This window comes from Peromyscus leucopus, chromosome X (assembly GCF_004664715.2).
Source record: "Peromyscus leucopus breed LL Stock chromosome X, UCI_PerLeu_2.1, whole genome shotgun sequence".
Classification (NCBI taxonomy): Eukaryota; Metazoa; Chordata; class Mammalia; order Rodentia; family Cricetidae; genus Peromyscus; species Peromyscus leucopus.
In genome coordinates this window covers 113,882,052-113,906,634 of record NC_051083.1, presented here as the reverse complement: position 1 = coordinate 113,906,634, position 24,583 = coordinate 113,882,052, and the positions used below count along the sequence as shown (strand labels likewise).

Here is a 24,583-nt window from a genome sequence, read left to right as displayed (position 1 = left end):
AGCTGTCTCCAGAATTCTTAAGTCTGTGTGTATGTATGTACACCATGTATGTGTTTGGTACCTACAAAAGCCAGAAAAGAGTGTCACATCCCCTGGAACTAGGGTTGTATTTAGTTGTAAGCCTCTATGTGGGTTCTGAGAACTGAACCCGGGTCCGCAGCAAGAACAGCAAGTACTCTTATCCACTGAGACAGCAACTCTCAGGTCTCTGGCTCTGTAACCTCCTAACAAACTTATATGAAAATTCATTAAGAAAGCCAGGCATGCTGGCATATGGCTGTTACTAACACTCAGGAGACTGAGACAGGAGGATGAAGAGGCCACTCTGTTCTACATAGTCAGTCCCAAGCTATGCAAGGTTATATTGGGAAACCCTGTTTCATTTCCTCTCCCTCAATTAAAAAAAGAATATTTAGCAAGAAAGTAAAATTCTTACAACCTAATCATCTCTCCACTTGAAAACATAAAACATGCAGACAAAATCTTTATATTCCTATTGTGAAAGTTATGTATATGAAAAGAATTAGAAACAAGGAAATATATTTTATGTTTTGATTTTTATTTTCTGTAAATAGTATAGTTTGTTATTCAGGACCATATTTACCCAGATTTGATAACTATTCCTCATCTTTCACTGAATATTGTATTGAAAATATATTTCTTTGTCATTCATTGTGTATTCCTCAAAATTATGATGATGCTTAATAGTCTGTCAAACTTATTTAACTGTTCTGTTGGTGAACACACAGATTTTCATATTTTGCTATTATAAATACTCTGTTAACATTTTCATTTCCTTAACACAAATTCTTAGAAGTGGAATGATTATATCAGAGGATATGGACTTTTGTTTTTGTTTCTGTTTTTTCAAGACAGGGTTTCTCTGTGTAACAGCCCTGGCTGTCCTGGAACTTGCATTGTAGACCAAACTGTCCTCGAACTCACAGAGTGCCTCTGCCTGCCAAGTGCTAGGATTAAAAGTGTTCGCCACCATCACCTGGCTGGATATGTACTTTTGAAAGCCTTTAGTAGATGCTCCTAAAATGTTCTTGCAGAGAAGTTATACCAAAATGAAACCTTGCTAGTGTTATCATTTCTTTTTAATTTTTACAACTAATTTTAGTTTTTCAGAAAAATTACAAAATAATGAAGATTGCCAATATGCTTCTCACCCAGTATGTGCTCCTTTTAGCAGAGAATAGTAATTGCATTTGTGTTTTCTAACTCGTCTTTGTAGTACTAGCATCCAGTTTGGTTTACATTTCTAATAACTGACAAACAAAATATCTTTAATGTTTTACAGAGTTTTTCAAAGACTTCATCACAAGATGATCCAGGTGCTTCTTCTCTCTTACAGTTAGACTCAACCAAGGATACACCATCCTCCAGCATACTGAAAAAGAGGGCAGAAGGTTGGATTTAGTATTTCTTCTTAAGATCTATAAAAAGAGACTTTGTTAATGCTCATATAGAATTGCTATACAGGGCCTGAAGATGGCTCAGCAGGTAAAGGTGCTTGCTGCCAAACTGATAACCTAAGTTGGATCCCTGGAACCCAAATTGTAAAGCAGAGAGTCGACTCCATGCCATGCACAGATGCACATTAAATAAACAAATTAATAAAGATTTTAAAAGCCAGCAAGATGGCTCAACAAATAAAGGCAATTGTCGCCAAGCCTGATGATCTGAGTATGATCTTTGAACCCACAAGATAGGAGGCTAGAACTGACTCCAGAAGATTATCCTCTAACTTCCACAAATACACCCACATACATACACACAGATATTTTTAATTCTCTTCTGAACTTGGGGCCTTCATGTTATTTTTGCATATAAGATGGAAATAGAGCTAGTCATTCCTGAAAGCTTTTCGTGTACAATCTTATATTATTTAATAATAGACTATTTTAGACTATTTTCTTTCTTTCTGTTAGTTTAGCTAGTGTGTGCTACTTGAAATTATTCTCCCTTCCTTCCTTCCTTCCTTCTTCCCTTTCCTTCTTTCTCTCCTTTGTTCTTTCTTTCTTTCCTTTTTTGACTTTTCAAGACAGGATTTCTCTATGTAGCCCTGGCTGTCCTGGAACTCACCCTGTAGACCAGGCTGGCCTCGAACTCAGAGAGCCTCCTGAGTGCTGGGATTAAAGGCTTCACCACCATACCTGGCTAAGCTTGTTCTCATTTAGAACTACCTGTGAGCTGTGAAATCTTAATATAATTTCTGTGAATTAGAGAAGTCACTTAATGTCTTAAATACTCTGTAACAAATGTATTTGTTATTTGGAGACCATTAATTTATGAAAATTGCATGGCTTTAGTTTATTTCTTAGTAAACTTTCTATATAATAAATGACATATACATATGAAATAGTTAAATGTGAATCTTGAGTGGTATGACAGGACTAAAGAGATAATGATTTGCATATGACTTGTACATTCCCATTGAAGGAACAGAAATTGAACAATTGAAAGAAAATTCATTTTTGAAAATTTTTTTTACCATGACAAAATTCTTCATAAATGTAGAGTAAATTAGTATGATAGTGGAAGAATGTTGCCTAGATAAAAAGGAAATTCCCTATAATGGAATAAAGTAGCTTCTCTACTAGCTAACATGATATATTTCACTAGAGAGGGACATAATTATCTTTTGATTTTTTTATTTACTAATAAGTAGTATGGTACATTTTATCAAATGAATGAAAAGAGTTTTAGTGATTTGAGCGACAAAATACTTTCTCATTTTGCTAAAGAAATATTTCATTTGATATTAACCTATGTCCAGTTAGCAAAATCCACAGGGAAATAAAATAGTTGTCTTAAATTTGATTTTACTAAGCACATGATCTCATTCCTAGAACAAGTCTCAATTTATGAAGCTTGTAGAAGTCAAAGACAGTAACTCCTACTCACTCTTTAAAGATTTCCCACTGAGTGTGTGGCACATGCATGAAATTCCGTCACTTGGGAAGTGGAGCCAGAAGGCCCCGGAGTTTGAGGGCCAGTCTTGGCTGCATAGCAAGTTCAAGGTCAGCATGGGCTAACTAAGACCCTGTCTCAACAAAAGGTTTTTACACTGTAGAGGAGAGCTTTTTCCTGAATAGTAAACACTGTCAAAGTTGGACTAAAAGATACAGGTTTAAACTTCTGTTCTACAGATTTGTGTAGGCTTTGTCAAGTCACCTAACTTCTTACATTTCACTTTTCTCACATTGTTAAAATATCATTTTATGTTTCTCATATAATACATTCATCCTCTGAACCAAATATGAGCCATTTGGAGATAATGTTACTCATCTTAGAATTTTACTGAGTTTGGAAAAATAAGAAAAGTGAAAGCTGTTTTATAAACTTAAATGGTTTATTAAAGTTTACAATAATAATTATAAATATGTGATATGTTTGAAAGCACATCTTGTCTAGGATGACCATAGAAGATTCTTAGAAAAAATTGGATTTGAGCTTGAATTTGAAGAAGAGAAATAGAATTTTTTATGAGAATAAGATACTTGTTTTTTAGCCAGGCATGGTGGTACATGCCTTTAATCCCCCAGAGACATACACATTTCTGTGAGTTCAAGGCCAGTGTGGTTTACGTAGCAAAGTCCTAGATAGCAGGAGCTACAAAGTAAGACTCCATCTCAAAAATTAATTAATTTCAAAAAGGTTCTTTTTCGCCAGGCGGCAGTGGTGCACGCTTTTAATCCCAGCACTCGGGAGGCAGAGCCAGGTGGATCTCTGTGAGCTTGAGTCCAGCCTGGTCTACAGAGCGAGATCCAGGACAGGCACCAAAACTACACAGAGAAACCCTGTTTCAAAAAAGAAAAAAAAAAAGGTTTTCATCAATTTATTATTGGACAATTTCACACATATATGCAATGCATTCTGACCACATTCATTCCCTCCTACCCTGTACCTGTCACACCCCCACCAACCCCCTAGTCCTCTAACCAAGTCCCCATCCCACTTTTTGTCTTTTTGTTTTGTTTTTGCTTTTGCTGTGTGATCCACTGGATTTAACCAGATCCACCTGCTCATTTTTATTTGTGTAAATAGGAAGACTTGAAAGTAGGGAATAGCAAAGACCAAAAGCAAAGAAAATTAATAACTTGAAGGATCAGTATTTAAAACTCATTATCTCAGAGTAATTTTCTTTAATTGAGATGTCATTGTGCTTCAAAAGTTATTTAGTAGGAGGCTGGTGAGATGGCTCAGTGGTTAAGAGCACTTGCTGCTCTTCTGGAGAACCTGAGCTCACAACCACCTGAAGCTCCAGCTCCGGGACATCTGACACCTTCTTCTGGGCTCTGAAGTCATATGTAACATACATTCACAAAGATGCACAAACATACATGTGCATAAATCTAGTAAAAATAAATCCTTAAACGTTATATATTAAAATGGTCTGTTTTTATTACCTAGCATATTGTATAATATTACCTAGTGCAAAATGCCAACATTTATTGATTATTCAAGTGACACTGGAATCTTAAAAAACATTAAAGTAACGAAACCAAAGTCAGTTTCAAGTGCTGGTAGTAATCAATCATTCAGTAACCATAGCCTCTAATGAGAGGAAAGAGAATTCTGTCATCTCAGAAAATGAGACATCATAAATTTGACAGAGGAGTCTCTTACTTTCCAAGACTATATCCTGCTTCTCCTGTGAATGTACACTTGAGAGCATTAAACTATGTATGGTTTTAGAGCCTTTGTCACAAAGTACAGTTTATTTTGGATTATTTTATAAAATAATTTTTTCCTGTGTCTGTGCCTCTTTTTCAGACAGATGCCATGGATTATTTAATCCTTTGCATGCTAAGATGATAATTTTCACACAGAACTATTTCTCCCAAGGAAATCCCAAGTTTTTAAATCACAAAAGTCAGATAAAACATGAAAGGAATGGCCCTGTCTGAAATGCCCTTTATATCTAATTAACTCAGGATAGTGGTTAATAGGCCACTGGAGAAATTCCAGATTTTTGTTTTGTTTTTTTGAGACAGGGTTTCTCTGTATAGCTTTGTGCCTTTCCTGGATCTCCCTCTGTAGACCAGGCTGGCCTTGAACTCACAAAGATCTGCCTGCCTCTGCCTCCCGAGTGCTGGGATTAAAGGCATGCGCCACCACCACCCAGCAAAATGAGTATTTTTAAAGTTTGAATGTATTTAATCACCAAAACATAAACTCATTTATAAGAACTTAGCTCAGAGAAAGTTATCTACCTTTTTTTCTCTTTCTTTTTTGTTATATTATTGTTGCTTTAGGTTTTGTGGGTTTCGTGCTTTTTTTCCCCCTCAGTCTGCCTCCTTTAGTGGATAGCTTTATTTGAAAGTATCTTCATAGTTTTCCTGCATCAAGTTTATTTTGTGAATCTAAAATATATACTATCCAAAGAAGCTGCTTCCTTGTATAGTTTCTGCTTTTTTATTATACAATTTTTTTCCATTAAGTTAGCTCCAAGGCATTTTTACTACATTTTAAATCTAAGGACATTTTTATAGCCATTTTAAAAAGTAATATTCTATGCTAAAGCACTTGTAAATATCTTTCCTGATGTTCAAATCTTTGTAGGTATCGATCAAGCTTCATTAGGATTAAAACATCCTTCTTCTTCCAAAGTAAACAGTGTTAATCCAAAAAAGCCAAAGACCAATACAAGTGTTTCTGAAGCAAGTTCTTCCTCTTCATCATCTTCAAGCAATTCTCCTTCAGAGGCTTCCTCCCAGGTTACAGTAGCAAGTAAGTATGAAATCTCACATAGAAAAATGTATTAATTAGAAACCAATTTTAATAATTGTGATGGATTTTTTAAACATGTTTAAGTTTTTTAAAAGATCAACTTTTACTCAAAGTCCTTAATTTCTTTTAGATGAAAATACCTCATCAATTCAGTCTGAAACTGGAGCACCTTCACTAAGATCTTGTCCAAAGTGCAGTGTTAAGTTCAGTTTTTTGGATCCTTTGAAATGCCACATGAAGGTAAAATAGTTTCAAATTTTGAGTTTTGAAAATGTTTACGAATCAATGAAATATTAAGAATAATAGAGAGTAAATATTTGTTTGTCTAGATATTTAAATAATAAAGCTTCTTTTATTGTCATTTTCATATGAGTAAAAAATTAATTTTCATAATGATTATACAAAATTTAAATTCTTCCCAATTATGAAATTATAAAACTTAAGTTCATCATACATGCACTGTAACATGTGCGCATTGCATTTTAATTTCAATTGAAAATTAATAAACCATTATATTTTATTGAATAAATAATGCCATTCTTTTTACTTCTCATAAAGCAGGCATTTTGTTAATCTTATTTTAAAAGATTTATTCATTTATTATGTATACAGTGTTCTGTCTGCATGTATGCCTGCAGGCCAGAAGAGGGCACCAGATTTCATTACAGATGACTGTGAGCCACCATGTGGGTTCTGGGAATTAAACTCAGGACCTCTGGAAGAGCAGTCAGTGCTCTCAACAGCTGAGCCATCTCCTTAGCCCCACATTTTATTAATCTTAAATATAACTTAAAATGTCCTTCTATTTTACTTTTTCCATGTTGTCATATTTATTTCATATTTCTCAATGGAAATCTTAGCTTTATGTCATAATTTTCCACAATTTTCTAGTGGAACATTTCTTATGAAATGATAGTTTTAACTCAATCCAGAATAGGATATATAGAGTTCGAAATGAATTATAGCTTTATATTGGTATTTCAAGCTCCTGAACTTAGGTTTTACATAAATTTGAAGGTACTAAAAAAGTATGGGATTTAGAGGGATTTCTACTTAAAGTATGTTACCAGCTAATATAGTATTCCATTGTATCTTCGTAAAGAGTAAAGGTCTTCTCTTTGCCTGCCCTGTGTAAATGGCAGTGAGGAAGGAGGAGAAAAACAGTAAGATAAATAGGATAGGTGATATGTGGAAAAGAAGGATAGGGAGAATGCAAAGAAGCATCTTAGGAAAAGGTTCTGCTCACTGTTCCAAAGGCAGATGTTTAGTAAATCCCACTTCTTGGAGAAAAGTAGAGGAGTGAGAATGAGTTCTCAAAATTTCAAATACAAATATCTATTCTGGGAGCAAAACTGATATTGGATGTTAGTCCGTCTTATCTCCCTAAGCATGTGAGAATAGTGAATCCAGTCTCACATCATCAGTTCTTTCTTTGATATTTGACAATTCTATCCTGTATTCTCTTTAGGATATAGTTCTCTCTCTCTCTCTCTCTCTCTCTCTCTCTCTCTCTCTCTCTCTCTCTCTCTCTCTCTCTCTCTCTCTCTCATAACTTCCCTGGCATTTTAAATAAAGTATCTTTTTTGCCTTGTTGCTTAATGCATTCTGGCCTCAATTCCATTTTAATTTACTTATCTAGTCATTTACTTATTACTTATCCTTTATGTGTGGAGTGTATGGATATGTCTGTGTGCATTTGTGTGTTTGAGTGTAAGTGGGCACTTCTCATTGTACACCTGTGGAGGTCAGAGGACAACCTCAGGTGTTAGTCCTTGCTTTCTACCTATTTAGAGACAGGGTCTCTTTGTCAGTGGTAGCTGTGTATGCTAAATTCTCCTATCTCTGCCTCCTATCTCTCTGTAGTAGCACAGGGATTACAGACATGTGTTACCATGCCTGATCTTTCTTGGTTCTGGAGATCCAAAGTCAGGTTCTCACCCATGTACAGAAAATGCTTTACCCACTGAAGCGTTTTTCCAACTTTCATAATCCTTATTTTCTTGTTTCCATGTGCTTGCTAAATGCCTTTATTTATTGATTTATTTATTTTTGAGACAGGGTCTCTATGTAGCCCTGGCTGTTCTGGAACTTGTTATGTAGGCCATGCTAGACTTGAACTCAAAGAGATTCATTTGCCTCTGTCTCCCAAATGCTGGGATTAAAGGCATGGGCCACCTTGCCCAGCTACTTGATATATTCTTTCTTTTTTTTTTTAAAAAAAAAAAAGATTGATTTATTTATTTTTTATATATAGCATGTATACAGTATTCTGCCTGCATGTATCCCTGCAGGCCAGAAGAGGGCACCAGATCTCATTACAGATGGTTGTAAGTCACCATGTGGTTTCTGGAAATTGAACTCAGGACCTCTGGAAGAACAGTCAGTGCTCTTAACCTCTGAGCCATCTCTCCAGCCCTACTTGATATATTCTTATTTTATCCTTTTATTTTTCAATATTTCCAAAGGCCTTTATTGTTTATGTTTCTAATTTCTACCTGTGTTGCTTTTTCTTTCTAACCCTATGTGAAAACTCCTTTTCCTTCAGGAGTTTAGCTAAACCTATTTGCAGTTATTGATGTAAAAGATTTAACTGATAGTATAGGTATGTGGATAGAAGTGAAACTGTAAGCACACACACTTTTAAAAACTTCCTTCCTGCCCATTTTCCATTTTCTGTGATGGAATATATCCTCTTAGCAAAATGTTGAGCATCCAATTAAGTGTTGTTAGGTATGCATATTAATGCTGTACAGTAGATCTTTAGGGCCTTGAAGAACTTGAATAACTAAACCTACATATCCATTGAGTAATACTTCCCCACTTGCCACTTCCCCAGATCGTGGCACTCAGCATTCTACTCTTCATGGTTTTATTTAGACTATTGTAGATTTCTCATGTAAGTGTAGTCATGAAATAATTGTTCTGTTGCTGACCTATTTCACTTAATATAATATCTTCCAATTCTATAGGTAGAATTCCCTGCTTTCTTAAGGCTGAATAATATTCCAAACTGTCTGTATACCACATTTTGTTACTTTCATGTCTTGGCTATGAATAATTAAATAATTAAATAAGGCCCAGGGATGGGGTTGAGGAATCTGGATGCAGACATCCACGGCTAGGCCCCGGGTGGACCACTGGGAGTCTAGTTAGTGAGAAAGAGGAGGGTTTATATGAGAGAGAATTGTTGAAACCAAGGTTGGATAAAAAGCACAGGGACAAATAACCAAATGAATGGAAACACATGAACTATGAACCAAAGGCTGAGGGGCCCCCAACTGGATCAGGCCCTCTGAATAGGTGAGACAGTGGATTGGCTTGATCTGTTTGGGAAGCATCTAGGCAGTGGTACCAGGTCCTGTGCTCGTTGCATGAGTTAGCTGTTTGAAACCTGGAATTTATGCAGGGACGCTTGGCTCAGTCTGGGAGGAGGGGACTGGACCTGCCTGGACTGAGTCTACCAGGTCGATCTCAGTCCTCGGGGGAGGATTTGCCCTGGAGGAGGTGGGAATGGGGGGTGGGCTGGGGGGAAGGGGAGGGGGCAGGAACGGAGAGAACAAGGGAATCTGTGGCTGTTATGTAGAACTGAATGGTATTGTAAAATAAAATAAAAGGAATAAAAAGGAAAGTTTAAATAATGAGAACTAATGAAAAAAGTGAGGAAAAGGTCAAGGATCCAGTAGTTAGTTGTTCAGTCTCAGCAGTCCCAATCTGGTGCTGGAGTCCCAAGTCTAGAGAGCTGCTGCTTTGCAGTCCACATTGGCAAAGAACTGAGTTCTAACACCAGCAAAGGAACGACTCAGGAACAGGATCGATGAACTGTCCAGTGAGAGTGAGGGGAAGCAGGCAAAAAGCCAGAAGCTTCTCCTATGTTCTTTTATGTGGGCTGCTCCCAGAAGATGTGACCCAGATTTAGGATGAGTCTCTACCTCAAATGATCCAACCAAGAACAATCTCTCACAGGTGGGGCCTAGTTGTTTGGGTTTTAGTTAATTCTAGATTTAGTCACATCGACAAGCAAGATTGGCCCTTCACAGTCAGTAATGTAAAATTCTTTCATAAATGCCCGATGCTAAGCCAATCAATCATGACTTTATGTTTTAAATACAGAATAGATAACATTTACTGAAATTTAATTATATGGTCATTTTCTTCTGAAAATATTTTTTTTCCTTTCATGCATAAGCCCCTTTCTAGTTTCCTACCATCTGTGTCTATTTTTAGTTGGTTTAGAATATTTTTAATGTTGTTGTTCGTTATTGCTGTGCTGTTGAGTTATAAGAATTCTCACAGTTATTTTCTAACACTTTAAATAAAAATTTGAATATTCGACAATTACAAGAATTCAATGATTTGCAATTTTTTCCTTTTATTTTTGTTCTCCAGCTACTATTTTAAAGATTTATTTTTTTATTGTATGTATTGGGTGCTTTGTTTGCATGTATGTCTGTGCACCACTTACATGCCTGATGCTCCTGGAGCCTAGAAGAGGCATGGCTTCCTTGGGACTACAGTTCCACACAGTTGTGATGGTGTGGGTGCTTGGAATTGAACCCAGGTCCTCTGGAAAAGTTGCCAATGCTCTTAACTGCTGGGCCACCTCTCCTGTCTATCCCAGTTATCTTAGAGAATCCTCCTAGAGAAATTCTACCACTGAAAATTACATACAATAAGAAGACTTAGGTGTGAAAAGTACTCTACATTAGAATCAGTTTAAATGAGATTTTGATTTTATTTGAGGTCAATTTCCCTCGAGAAATATTTAAGTGTTTTAGATAGAATGCATTGAGTTTTTGAGGATATAACTGATAAATCTTTCTTTGTGGGACACACATTATCTAGTGCCTTATATTGGAGAATGACATATCAACTGTGCTCAGAAGTCCAGTTCCAACTGTGCTTTACTAAAATATTACTATGTCATTAGGTAATTAAGCTTCATACAGAATGATATATGTAACTTTTAAGTTATATCTTGACATTAATATGAAATGTATGTTTTTTGTTCAAAAAGCAAATTAATAAATATTACTCTAAAAAGAAAAATTACAAGGTAATTTAAAGTTTAAAAGTTTTCCATTTATTTTGAAAGTTATTTCTTTCATTAAAATAGTGGTGTTTATTGTTAGAATTTTTTGCAGTTAATAAGGAAGGAAACTAGCGTTATTTAGTGGATGTCTTCCCATTACTAAGCATAGCTTTATATGATCTAAACCTATTGTAAATATTGAACTCATTTTTGACATCTGATTTTTTTTATAAGAGGTACAAATAAAATATACTATTTCTCAACTTTTAGAATTGCTGCCCAGACATGATAAATAATTTTCTGGAGACTCTTAAGTCAGAACATCCAAGGGCTGAAAACAAAGCTAACATTGACTCGGATAAAGAAAAATTGATCATGCTAGTTAGTGATTTTTATTATGGAAGACATGAAGGAGCTATTGAGGAAGACCCGAAGACTCACACAACTTTTAAATGCTTCAGTTGCTCCAAAGTTCTTAAAAATAATATTAGGTATGTAAATATTTCTTTTTATTAGTTTGAAAATTAAGAAATGATGATTTGCATCTTGGTCTTTTAATATAAATGTTATGGGTTTTTTTTTCTTTGCTATCTTTAGGTAAACCATTGTAACACTTCTACTAAGAAAGGCTATTCATTATGCTGAAAATTGTACCAGGCTTTTTCTTTTGTGCCACCAACCAGCTTCCAAATCATGACACGGGGGTGGGGTGGGGGGGTGGGGGTTAGTGGGGTGGAGGGGCGGGGCGGAAACGACTTATTATTAGTTTTAAGCACTCGATCTAGCTTAGGCTCTTTTTTGGCTAGCTCTTTTCACATAAATTAACCTGTGTGTCTTTATCTACCTTTTGCCTCCGGGCTTTTTATCTGTTCTTTCCTTCTGTATATCTTACTTTCACTGTTTCTTGTATCTGGCTGGCTGGCAGCTGCCTAGCTGGCTGGCTGGCCCTGGGCATGTCCCTCTCTTTCTCCCTTGTTCTTTTTTCCTTTTGTTTCTTCTCTCGTCCTCCTCTCCTATTTATTCTCTCTGCCCAGCAGCCCTGCCTATCCCTCTCCTGTATAACTGTTGACCGTTCAGCTTTTTATTAGACTAATCAGGTGCCTTAGGCAGGCAAGGTGAAATAGCAACACATCTTTACATAATTAAACAAATGCAGCATAAACAAATGTAACACACCTTCATATGGTTAAAGTAATATTCTGTAGTATAAATGAATTTAAGACATCTTTGCCCAGTTAAAATAATATTTCACAACATAAAGTTTTTATTTTTTCTTGTATTTCGTAGTGATAACTGGATCTACCCATTTATAATTTTTTTCAGATAGCTTAAGAAAAGACAAGAGTATTTACTGTAACTTAGGAAAAATGACATATTTTTCATTTGTCGGAGTTACTTAATTATTGCTGTGATAAAACACTATGACCAAGGCAACATATAAAAGAAGGTATTTGAATCAAACCCAGGTCCTCTGGAAGAGCAGCCAGTGCTCTAACCACTGAGACATCACTCTAGCCCCAAGAAAATAGTGTTATGTTACCTTCTGATTACACGGCCCAGTGAGGGCTGAATTCCACCACCACCACCACCACCCAGGTCAGTACTACATATTTGTAGCAATAAAAACGACACAGGTGGTACATGCCTTTCATCCCAGCCCTGAGGAGGCAGAGGTAGGGGGATCTGTGCCCAAAGTTCCAGACAGTAAACAGAAAGATGTCTGTACCAATTTTTACTTTCAAGAATAGAATTACCCCTAATTTCAAAGAAGTCCAAGCAGGGAGTTGAGCTTTGAGGCGTTGCAGGGCCTTGTGTGCAGAACTGGCTGAGACCAGAGAGGGTCTCAGCCACAAGCTGTTCCTAAGACTCAGCTGGGGCAGACAACACGGTGCTCCATTGGAGTAGTAACACAAAGAAGTTCGGGTGTTAGCTGCTCTGTCCCTTTCTGTCATTTGAAACATCAATGAGTCAGGGATCCACCACTTACCTGAAAGAACTGAAGAGTCAAGATTCACTTGAGGGTAAAGTAAGACCTTACAGAGTTCGGGTACCTATATATCTACACCAGGCCCTCGGCAGAGCTACACCAGGCCATCACCAAACTTATACCAGGTCATTACCACAGATACACCAGGCCCTCAGCAGAGCTACACCAGGACATCACCACACTTAGACCAGGCCATCACCACAGTTACACCAGGCCCTCATGCTGGTCTTATTTTCAATATTAGCTCAAATTTTTATACTAGCTCAAATTTTTTCAACTCGTATTTATAATTTTCAGCATACTTATCTCAGAGAAAAAAATATTCTTTTTTAAAATTATCTTCTTTAGAGAAGTCCATGTTTTATACAACATGTCTGCTTTGCTTTTGTACAATTTTGATAACACATATACAATTCCCAAGGGAGTTCTAAAGGTTTTTCCAAGACAAGTTCTTACTATATACCCAAACTCATTATGGAGACTAGGCTGGCACACTCTGACATGTGCCTGCTTCTGCCACCTGATTACGTGGTTAAAGGTGTGCGCCAACATGTCCGGTTGAAATTCTGAAGATTTTATAAATTTTTATCTTAAAATGTAAGAACTTACATTTTATTATCTGAGTTACATGGCATGTTGAATGTTTATCATCATAAGTAAGATAGTAACAGAAAAAAGTAACAAGCCAACTGGTATTTTCATTGCTTTTATAGCCTGGTATTTGTTGTAAGTTACTTTGTTTTCCCAAATTTGTGCGTGCGTGCGCGCGCGCGCGCGCGCGCGCGCGCGTGTGTGTGTGTGTGTGTGTGTGTGTGTGTTATTTTTCTTGATATTTATTGTTAATATTTCTGAGATTTTTCTAGAGAAAAAATTTTTGAGACAAGATCTCTCTATTTTGTAGCTCTGGCTGTCCTGGAACTCACTATTGTAGCCTAGGCTGGCCTCAGATTCACAGAGATCCACCTGCCTCTGCCTCCCCAGTGCTGGAACTAAAGGTGTGCACCACCATACCTGGCTTAGAGAAAAAAAAAATTTGAGACAGGGTTTCACTATACCTGTGAATGGTCTAGAACTCACTATGTAAACTAGACTAGCCTCAAAATGACATAGATCTGCCTGCTTCTGCTTTAATCCTGAGTACTGAGTTTAATGATGTGTACCTCTATGCCCCACTAGAAATTTGTTTGTAACTGTAACCTAGTAGACTGCTCAAAACCTGATCTTTTATTCCTTCTTTCATTCTATTCATACTTATTTAATTACCACTATTTGTAAGATTTGGGCTATGAGCTCTGTTAAATACAGACATGAGTCTAATAAAATCTTCACATGGCTTGTAGACATTATAGAGACTATACAGTACAGCTTTAGGAAAACTAAAAAACAAAGTATGGGGTAGTAGCCTTTTTCTTGTCTTTTTTATTATTTGAGAATTTTATACATGCATATAATACATTTGATCAACTCCACCCCATTCCTTCACCCTCAATACTGCCCCACCCTCCAATATTTTTTCCCTCCCAAGGTAATTGCTTTTTTTTCCCCTTAAACCCACTGGCTCCACCTAGTGCTGTTTGGTGTAGGGTGTTGGTGCCTTGCACTGGAGCATGAGCAATCTTTCAGAGACCACATTCCTGAAGAAAACTGACTCTCCTCTCCCACCAGCAGCCATTAATTGTCAATAGTTTCTCAATTAGAAATGGGACTTCATGATCTCTTTCCCAATCCATGCTGAGATTTTGGCTGGTTTGATCTTGTGCAGTGCATAGTCACACCTACTGTGAGGTCATGGATGTAACAGTGCTATTTTCTCAACATTTTATAACAAAATTGTTTAAATATTCAACAATGTCAAAAATATTTTACAGTGAGCATCTGTTTACCAATTTGATTTTACCATTGACATTGTACTATATAAATCGAATTGATTTATGTGTCTCTTACAGTTTTATTATATATAGCCTAAAGATTCACCTACTTTTTGTTTTTGTTTTTGTTTTTTCGAGACAGTGTTTATCTGTGTAGTTTTGGTGCCTGTCGTGGATCTCACTCTGTAGACCAGGCTGGCCTCGAACTCACACAGATCCACCTGGCTCTGCCTCCTGAATCCTGGGATTAAAGGAGTGCGCCACCACCGCCCGCCCGACCTTCACCTGCATTTTATATTAACATGTGTCTTACTTTGGGTTTCTATTGCTGTGTTGAAACACCTTCAGCAAAAAGCAACTTGGGGAGGAAAGGGTTTATTTCATTCACAGTTCCATATGGCAGTTCATCATCAAAAGCAGTGAGGGCAGGAAATCATGCAAGGCAGGAAACTGGAGGCAGGAGCTAATGCAGAGACTATGGAGGAGTGCTGCTTACTGGCTTGCTCCCCTTGGCCTACTCACCTGCTTTCTTACAGAACCTAGGACCACCATCCCAGAGATGGCACTACCCACAATGGGCTGGGTCCTCCCCCATCAACCACTAATTAAGAGAATGCCCAACAGGCTTGACCTTAGCCCAGTCTTATGGAGACATTTTCTCAATTGAGGCTCCCTCCTCTCTGATAACTCCACCTTGTGTCAAGTTTGACATAAAACTAACCAGTACATGTCACATGTAGTAAGGTGCACTTTTTGAGTAATAAGATGCTCAAAAATTTTTGGATTTCAGATCAGAGTTCAACAGGTACTTGTGCCGGCGGTGGTGGCGCACGCCTTTAATTCCAGCACTTGGGAGGCAGAGGCAGGCAGATCTCTGAGTTCGAGGCCAGCCTGGTCACCAAAGCAAATTCTAGGAAAGGCTCAGAGCTACACAGAGAAACCCTGTCTCAAAAAAACAAAAAAAAAAAACAGGTACTTGATTTACTATATCTATACTCATCCACAGAACCATGTAATATTTTATATACTTTTCAAAGTAAATTATAGACATTTATAGACATTTACCAAAACCAAAGGAGTAGAGAAGATATCGTACTCAGCATGATGGTACATGCCAGTAATCCCAGTACTTGGAATGCTGAGACTGTATGATTGTGAAACCATCCTGGGCTACCTAGAGACCCTGTCTCCAAAAAAAGTAGATATTATAGCTTATAGTTATAACCAGTTATGAAGACCAGCATGTTGAAGCCTGTAATCCCAGCACTCAGAAGGTAAAGGCAGGAGGGTAAGAGTTTCAACATAGGCATCAGCTGTGTAATGAGTTCAAGGCCATCTTGGGCTACATAAGACTTTGTCTCAACAAACAGAAATAGAGTGCTTGGGTGGTGGTGCGAATAGGAGATGAATGATCGAAGCCTCTGTGATGATTGCTTCTCTAAACTGATAATATTATCACTCCTTGTAGGATGGTTTTCTGTAGAGACTCATAGTGATTTATTATAAATAGTCAACCTAATCTTAAAATTGCATTTGATTGTTGTTTCTCTTACATCCCTAGTTCTAGGATTATAGGTGTGAGCCACCACACCCAGCAAAGTGTTTTGATTGATTGAGTTATTTTACTTTGAAACTCAGTCTGGTAAAGGCTTTAAAATAGGTATGCCCATTCAAAGCATAAGCTTTATCAGGAAAAGTCAAACGAAGTTCCTTCTCATAAGCAGCCATTTTTAGGGAAGCTGAGATAACAGAATGTAAAACTGAGCAAATGGAAGGTGTTAGAAAGATTAACACACTGCAAGAAAAATAATATTTTCTGTATTACAATTTTTGACATTGTGACAAATATCTAAGAGAAATAATTTAAAGAAGAAAGGATTGTTTTGGTTCGTGCTTTCAGAGTTTTCAGTCCAAAATTAGCTGAAGCCTATCTCACGGCAGAAGCACCATAGAGGAAGGGCACAGTGAAGGAAAGTTGTTCACCTGTTGGTAGCCAAGAGACAAAGAAGTGCCAGGGGCAAGGTGCATCATTTTAGGGCCTGCATCCAATGACCTACTTCCCTCAGTTAGGCCCTGCCTCCCCAAAATCCTGTCTCATTACATGAATTAATCCATTGATTAGATCAATCACTTCCCCAAAAGCCTGTCAGCTGGTATTCAGGCCCTCAATACATGAGCCTTCAAGGAACACCTCAGATTCAGACTGTAGCAGGTAGTTATAACAACAGTAACCCAGTATCATTAAATAAAACAAAACTTCTTCTAATTACAGGCAATAACATTTTTAATCTCATGCATTTTGAAAGCAATTAATTTAAGACCTTGAAAAAATATATGTCATGCTACCTTTGATGGTAGATTGCCTCCTCTAAGTATTTTATTTTGAAATAAAAAGCAAGGCATGGTGGTACACGCCTTTAATTCCAGTACTTGGGAGGTGGGCAGAGACAGACAGATCTCTGAGTTCAAGGCCAGCCTGATCTACAAAATGAGTTCCAGGACAGCCAGGGCTGTTACACAGAGAAACCCAATATAAATAATATTTTATATATAGAAAGGAAGCTTGCTATTTTATTTTTACCAACAATAGCTATAAATCTGAAATGATGATAATTAGAGCAAATTAGTGGTATTTAATATTGGACATATTACTGGATTATTTTTAAAACAAATGGAAAAGATGTTTAAAGAACTCTTTAAGGATGTTAACCTTTGTTTTAGGCAGTCTTAGACTGGCCTCCAACTGACTGAGTAGTAGAGAATAACCTTGACATTATATCCTCCTGTTTCTACCTCCCAAGTGTTGAGATTAAATGTACACCTTTTGATTGGTGATAGAATCTGCTGTGTTTCCCAGATGAGCTGTAAACTCATAACCTCAAATAAATCCTTCTTTCTCAATATTCGTTAGTTTTGTAGACACAGGATGCCAGGCTAAAGTATTGTCTTAGTTACTTTTCTTTTGCTGTGACAAAAATACCATGACCAAGACAACTTATATAAGAAAGCATTTAATTTGGGGCTGATGTTTACAGAGGCTAATAGAGTCCATGATGATCATGGCATGGAGCCTGGCAGTAGACAGGTTGGCATGCAGTAGCTGACAGCTTACATGTTGAGACAACATCACAAAGCATAAAGAGGCAGAAAGTTAACTTGGAATAGCAAGGGCTTTTGAAACCTCAAAGCCCATCCCCAGTGACACACCTCCTCCAAAAAGCCACACCCAATCCTTCCCAAACAGTTCCTCCAACTAGGAAACAAGCATGCTAATATATGAGCCTATGGGAACCAATCTCATTCTAACCACACCACAAGTACACACTTTTCTAGGGGATTTAAGGCCATAGAGATAATATTTTGAATTGCAGTCATGCAACTACATCTTAAAAGTTTAAACTCAGATAATTATTTGTGAACCTATTATTGTTATAAATCTTCATTTTTGCACCTGTTTTACTATTATTTATAGGTTCATGAACCACATGAAACACCACTTGGAACATGAAAAACAGAACAGTGAGTCCTGGGAAAACCATACTACATGCCAGCACTGCTACAGGCAGTATCCCAACCCCTTCCAGCTACAGTGCCACATTGAGAGTACGCACACTCCTCATGATTTTTCTAGTAAGTGACAGTTTTACCGAATTCGATTGTCTGATTATGAGGGAACCTTAAGAACCACCCATTCCTATTACTATTACTAGTAGTAGTGTTACCTTGTTACTTTATGTATGGTTATACAAAATGAATCTTGTTTGCATATGCATCTGAAAAATGGTATAATGTTTTTTCTCTTTCAGCTATTTGCAAAATCTGTGAATTGTCATTTGAAACAGAGCATATGCTTTTACAACATATGAAGGACACTCATAAACCTGGTGAAATGCCATATATTTGCCAGGTATACATGTTTATTAAATATTTTGGTGTTTGTTCAGTGTCTGCATGGCATGAAATAGTATTGTTTCTTTTGACTTCTGAAGCATTTAAATAAAATTAGTTGGTATACTGAAATTGAAAAGCCTCTGTGTTTAGTGAAATTTCCCATTGGTTGAACTCATGTATTGTATATGAGTGTAATGAGCTGGATTCGGCCTTCCTGGCCACAGCTCTCTGACTACTGTCATAGACAGTTGTCCAACTGGACAAAGAGAAAGATGGGCTTATCATATAGGGAAGAATATAAATGTTTTGGGGAAACAGGAAATATTAATGACCCTAAATAAATATTTTTTGACCAGTGTTTTTTCAGAGTTTGAAGTGACTCCCAGTATTAAGAAAGCAACATAAAAATAAACCGTCTCTGGCTTAGCCTTTAAAATCCAAATAAAAAAAATACTGTTTTATGTATCAGTAAAAAGCATAGAATAATAGGTGTCAGTGCTTGAAAATTTTAAGTCAATGAATAGAGAAATAAAGTCTAGCTCTAGTTTGAAATATCCCTAGTGCAGGATGTTTTTCTAAAGCAATGATATATCACTACTCATTTGGTGTAAATTATATGCAAATTATAAAGTTTGATGTTCAACTTAAACTTTATTTGTATTTCTAGGTTTGCCAGTTTAGATCGTCAATATTTTCTGATGTAGAAACTCACTTTAGATCATCCCACGAAAACACTAAGAACTTACTATGTCCATTTTGTCTCAAAGTTAGTAGAATGGCAACTCCTTATATGAATCATTACATGAAACATCAGGTGAGATTTATACTTTATTTTTTCATATTGTTTTATTCAAAAGATATACATACTTAGAACATTAATTAAATTTATTCCAAGGAAAGAAAACTGTTCCAAATGGCATGTTTAATTAACAGTTTATGCTGGTTTATGAAACATCTACTTTTTTTTTCTTTCCTGCTTTCAGGTAATACTGAGGTCCATAACCAGTGAACTTTCTGAAAGATATCACTAGAAATAGAATAGAGGGAAAAGGGGTAAATGAGTGGAATGTATAAGCTGCATGTTTTGGCATCCAAGAAATTACAGATAGTTAATATTACCCCTGAAAATCCTTCAAATCCATCAAAGAGTATATATAGTATGCTTGTCAAAAATTTCAATGCAGGAACATTTTTGTTTTTCTTTTTTTTTTTTAGACCTTTGGAACAAATCACTGTTTCTTGGTTGAACATCATGTTATTTCTGTATCCTCATCAACCTTAGTACCTTGCAACATACATACACAAGACAGACATTGAGATTTTAAGTTTAGTTAATTTGAATATTAGATTAATATCTCCAACACAAGCCTCTAGGAAAATGTTCTTTGAATGGAATAGCAGACATTTTAAACTCATTGTGCTCAATGCTTATGTATATTCTTCCATTCTCTTGCTGCCTGACTTGCTATTTATTTAACAAATAATTTATAGTGTATAAATTTTGGGATACAGAAGTAAGAAAAGCAAGCTTTGCTGTCTGGAATTTGCATGATAATGGAGAAATGTGTATGTGAAATTTACATACATACCAGTTAGTAGTAAACACAGTGGGAAAAAAATATAGGTGGATTGGGACTTCTAGATCTTTGGTGAAGGAGTAGCTTCTCTTTTTTACATGAGTTGGTCAAAGAAGACCTCTCCAAAGGGGAAAAGAGAATATTCTAAACACTGGGAACATTTTAAGTAGGTTAGATAGTGAGGTGAGCATATATTTGGGATGTTGGAGGAATAGCAAGGATGTTAATATGACTGGAGCACAGTAAAGAAGCAGTAAGGCCAGGTGGTTGTGGCCCACACCTTTAATCCCAGCACGTGGGAGACAGAGACTGGCAGATCTCTGAGTTCAAGGCCAGCCTGGTGTATAAAGCTAGTTCCAGGACAGCCAAGGCTCCACAGAAAAACCCTGTCTCAAAAAGAAAAGAAAAAAAACAGCAGTAGTAGCTGAGGTTTGAAAATGGAAGATGGAAGGCAAACCAGATGAAGCAAGGCCTTGTATAGCAGAGTCAGGATTCCTGAGTGTAATGGAGGAATGTGTAATGTGTTTAAGATCACCCCAGCAGCTATGGGAAGGAGTGACCAGACTAGGGTTAGAGGACAGAAACCTGTTTCCAAATTCACATTTATACTAGTATGGATGGTAGCAGTGGTTGGAGGTAATGAAAACAGAGAAATGTTTTAAATATATTGCTAATAACTTATTATAGGTTGTATTAATGTGTAAGAAAGAGAAGCGTTAAGAGTGACCAAGTCTGTTTTTTTTTGTTATGAGATGCTGCAAGAATGGAATTTTCATGTGCTGAAATATTAGAAAAATATGGAAGAAATAGATTGTTAAATGTATATAATTTTTTGAAATTATTATATCATTTCCCCCTTTTTCCCTCCCTCCAACCTCTCCTTTACCCCTTCTCTTCTTGTTCTCTCTCAAATTCATATCCTGTTTTTCTTTACTTGTTAAACACACACACACACACACACATATACAGACCCCTAAATATATAACCTTCTCGGTCCATGTCATGTTAGCTCTATGTATATGATCTAGGACTGACCATGAGGTACTGGATAACCAATTTGGGGCCATTTCATGGTACTTTTACATGGAAGCATGTAGTTCTGTGTTCCATTCTCGACATGAAGGAGAAGTTGCTTTTTCCTAGAAAAAAAAATGTAAATTTACATCAGTGACATATAAGAGATTCAGATTCCAGGTATTTGTGACATCACTGAAATTTATCTAAAACAGTAAAACAGACACTTTACGTTTATGTTGTATATCTGTCTGAATATCATGAAGAACTTTTATCTGTCATTTGCCTGCTGCACATCAGTATCTGCTAGATACTTTTGTGTGTGTGTGTGTGTGTGTGTGTGTGTGTGTGTGTGTGTGTGTGTATTATATATAGTACCTTGATTTGGTTTTCCTCCATGATTATTTATTTACAAAGAAATACTTGTGTGCTTGCGGACATACAGATTTATAAAAAAAAAATGACTATTTTGCATTTATTTTGCTTAAGATTTATATATAAATATAAGGTATGTGAAATCAATGAGAATATATATATATAAATATTGCAATTAACAGATAAAGAACACTAACTGGCTATAAACAAGTGACTTGATTTTTCTGGAGTTCTATTTTGTATCAGCAAAATAATATGTCTGTTTGAAAAATCAAATCACAGGATTATCAAACAGTAAGTTGGAAAGCGTTGTTTTATACTTCCATATGCATGCAGCTCAACCTCATGATATCTAATGATGTGTGTCTATTTAAATTTAGACCTACAAAAAATAAAATTACAAAATTATCTTCTCAGTTGCACTTCTCCCTTTTCACTGTCCATTTGTAAGTGGTCGATTTCACAATGAATAATGCAACTATAGAAAGTTTTGTTGCATAGAACTGCCATTTAGAACTATATTACATAACTTTCTTCAGAGTTTCTGGTTAGGTTTTTTTTTTTCATTTTTTGTTTTGGTTGGTTGGTTGGTTGGCTGGTAAGTGTTTGCTTGTTTGTTTGTTTGTTTGTTTGATTAATTGTTTGAGACAGGGTCTCACTGTGTAGCCCTGGCTGGCCTGGAACTTGCTATGTAGACCAGACTGACCTTGAATTCACAGAGATCCACCTGCCTCTGCCTTCAGAGGGCTGTGATTAAAAGCATGCGCCACAATTCCCAGCTAGACTTTTTGGTTTTAAAAGTTAATTTTGTTTTACCAACATGTGAAATAAATGGAGATAGCAATAAAGAATTTACTTTTTCTAAGGATAAAAATAAAATGTAATTTACTTTTGTAATTTTGCATGTTTGAATACTTCATACATCAAACTTATAATCAGAAGTGCCTTACACCACAATAGGTGTAGAATTTTTCCCAGTAGATTCTATTTGATATAAGTTCATGTTGGGTACTTTGTATCATAGCAAATACTTTTGAAATTTAAAGACAACCTTTTTTTTAAAAAAATGGAATAATGTGCTTACCTGGTCTACATGAAATCCTAGAATTCATCTTCAGTATTTCACAAACGAGTGATAAATGAATGAATGAATGAATGAATGAATGAATGAATGAATGAATGAATCCATATAGCCCAGTGATAGCATAAGAGGTTGAGTATGATCCCTAGCACCAAAAAGAAAAAGAAAGAATATTATGGCATTATTTATAGTGCGAGATGGTAAAATAGTCACTTTTTAAAATTATAGAGATGTTAGTCAAAGAGAAATTTCAGGTCTCAGGGTTTGTGATTGGTAGTTGTTAGTCTCTAGAATATGGTGGTGTATAGCTATAATCCTAACGCTTGGGAGGCTGAAACAGGTGGATGACAAGAGACCAACAAGGTATACCACATACAGAGTTTAAAGGGCAGCTGGGACTGTATAGTGAGACCCTTTCTCATAAAAGAAAAGAAAACATATTTTAATATCATTTCTAATCATTTTTATAAACAGAATAAAGGAATACATCGTTGCCCAAAATGCAGACTACAATTTTTGACCTGCAAGGAAAAAACAGATCATAAGTTAGAACATCGTACATTTATAAAGCCTAAAGAACTAGAAGGATTGCCTCCTGGAACAAAAGTGAGTATTAAATGTGTTGTATTTTAGCATTTTGTCTAATAAACTCCTCAGCTGGGTATGGTGGGGGATGCTTTGAATCCTAGCACACAGTAGGCAGAAGAAGGTGGGATCTGTGAGTTCAAAGATAGCCTGATCTACATAGTGAAGTTCAGAACAGCATGACTCTGTCTCAAAAGAAAGGAAGGAAGGAAGGAAGGAAGGAAGGAAGGAAGGAAGGAAGGAAGGAAGGAAGGAAGGAAGGAAGGAAGGAGGAAAGGAAAAGAAAGAAAAAGAAACCCCTGTCTGGTCTTATCTATTGAATATAATATAAAAATTTATCTAATTTTATTAAGAACTAAAGTTAATGTTTTATTACTCTCTGTTAATGTGTGGGGTGAGTGAGTGAGTGAGTGAGTGTGTGTGTGTGTGTGTGTGTGTGTGTGTGTGTGTGTGTGTGTGATGTGTTAGTACCTGTAGAAGCCAGATAAGAGCGTCAGATACCCTGGGGTTACAAGTAGTTGAAAGCCCCATCCTACATGAATTCTGGAACCAAACTCAGGGCCTCTGCAAAAGCATCAATTGTTCTTAACTGCTGAGCCTTCTATCTCTTCAGCCAAGTTTCGTTATTCTTATGCTTGAAAAGTAAAACTTTTGACTGTTGTTTGAGTTGATTGACAGATGCCTTGTTGAAGTGACATCCTTTGTAGAGTCATTGTAGGATGAGTCTCTAAGTTGTTTTAGTACTCTGTAGGCTGTTTTTCTAATCTATTACATGCCTCCACTGCTAGACTACAAAACATTTGAGACTGGGAATCATGTTTAATTTATCTTTGTGTTCTGAGCATCTATCGTAGTGCCTTGAATGTTATGGATGTGTTGAGGTTGATGTTACTGAATCTACTTTTAGAGAAACAAGTTCTTTTACTGGATAACATTACTGTTTTTAGTGAATAAGCACACATTTGACTATAAGTTTCATTTTCTGTGTTTGCCATGTTTTTTCTCTGACTTCTTTATATAAAGTTTGCTCCTGAATATTTGGTCCAGCAGATGGATGAATAATCCAAAATTATGTTGTTCCCAAGCTTTCATATTTGGCTTTTAGCGCATACTTTTGTGAGTATATCTGCTATTAGAATTACCTAAAATCAGATTACCTAAATTAATATAGAGCAATTGCCGTCAACATCTAGAGTAAGAAAAGCATTCCAGTGTAACGTCTTGCAATCCATTTATCCCATGTTGAGACTAGACATAGAGAAAACTAATGTGAACATTGCAAACCTCTCATATTTTCCATATTGTAATACAGCAATAGTAATAATATCGATAAAACCCATGTCTTTTTTTATTATCTTCTAATTTATCCAGTCAGCCATCCAACAAGACAGGAGGATGAGCTAGTATTGTCCCTGTATTTAGATAAAGGGACTTAGA

General features: G+C 36.4%; 1 protein-coding gene across 4 annotated transcripts in view; it reads left to right on the top strand.

The window, feature by feature from the left end:
* The window catches only part of Znf280c (zinc finger protein 280C), a 61,611-nt gene that overhangs the window by 24,365 nt on the left and 12,663 nt on the right, over positions 1-24,583 (top strand). For all 4 annotated transcript variants that reach the window (XM_028887357.2, XM_028887355.2, XM_037198874.1 and 1 more), the window contains 8 exons: positions 1,304-1,412; positions 5,572-5,739; positions 5,870-5,979; positions 11,039-11,259; positions 18,096-18,253; positions 18,430-18,530; positions 19,182-19,328; positions 23,036-23,167. In XM_028887357.2, coding sequence (XP_028743190.1) covers positions 1,304-1,412; positions 5,572-5,739; positions 5,870-5,979; positions 11,039-11,259; positions 18,096-18,253; positions 18,430-18,530; positions 19,182-19,328; positions 23,036-23,167 — 1,146 coding nt within the window. The remainder of the gene's footprint in view (positions 1-1,303; positions 1,413-5,571; positions 5,740-5,869; positions 5,980-11,038; positions 11,260-18,095; positions 18,254-18,429; positions 18,531-19,181; positions 19,329-23,035; positions 23,168-24,583) is intronic.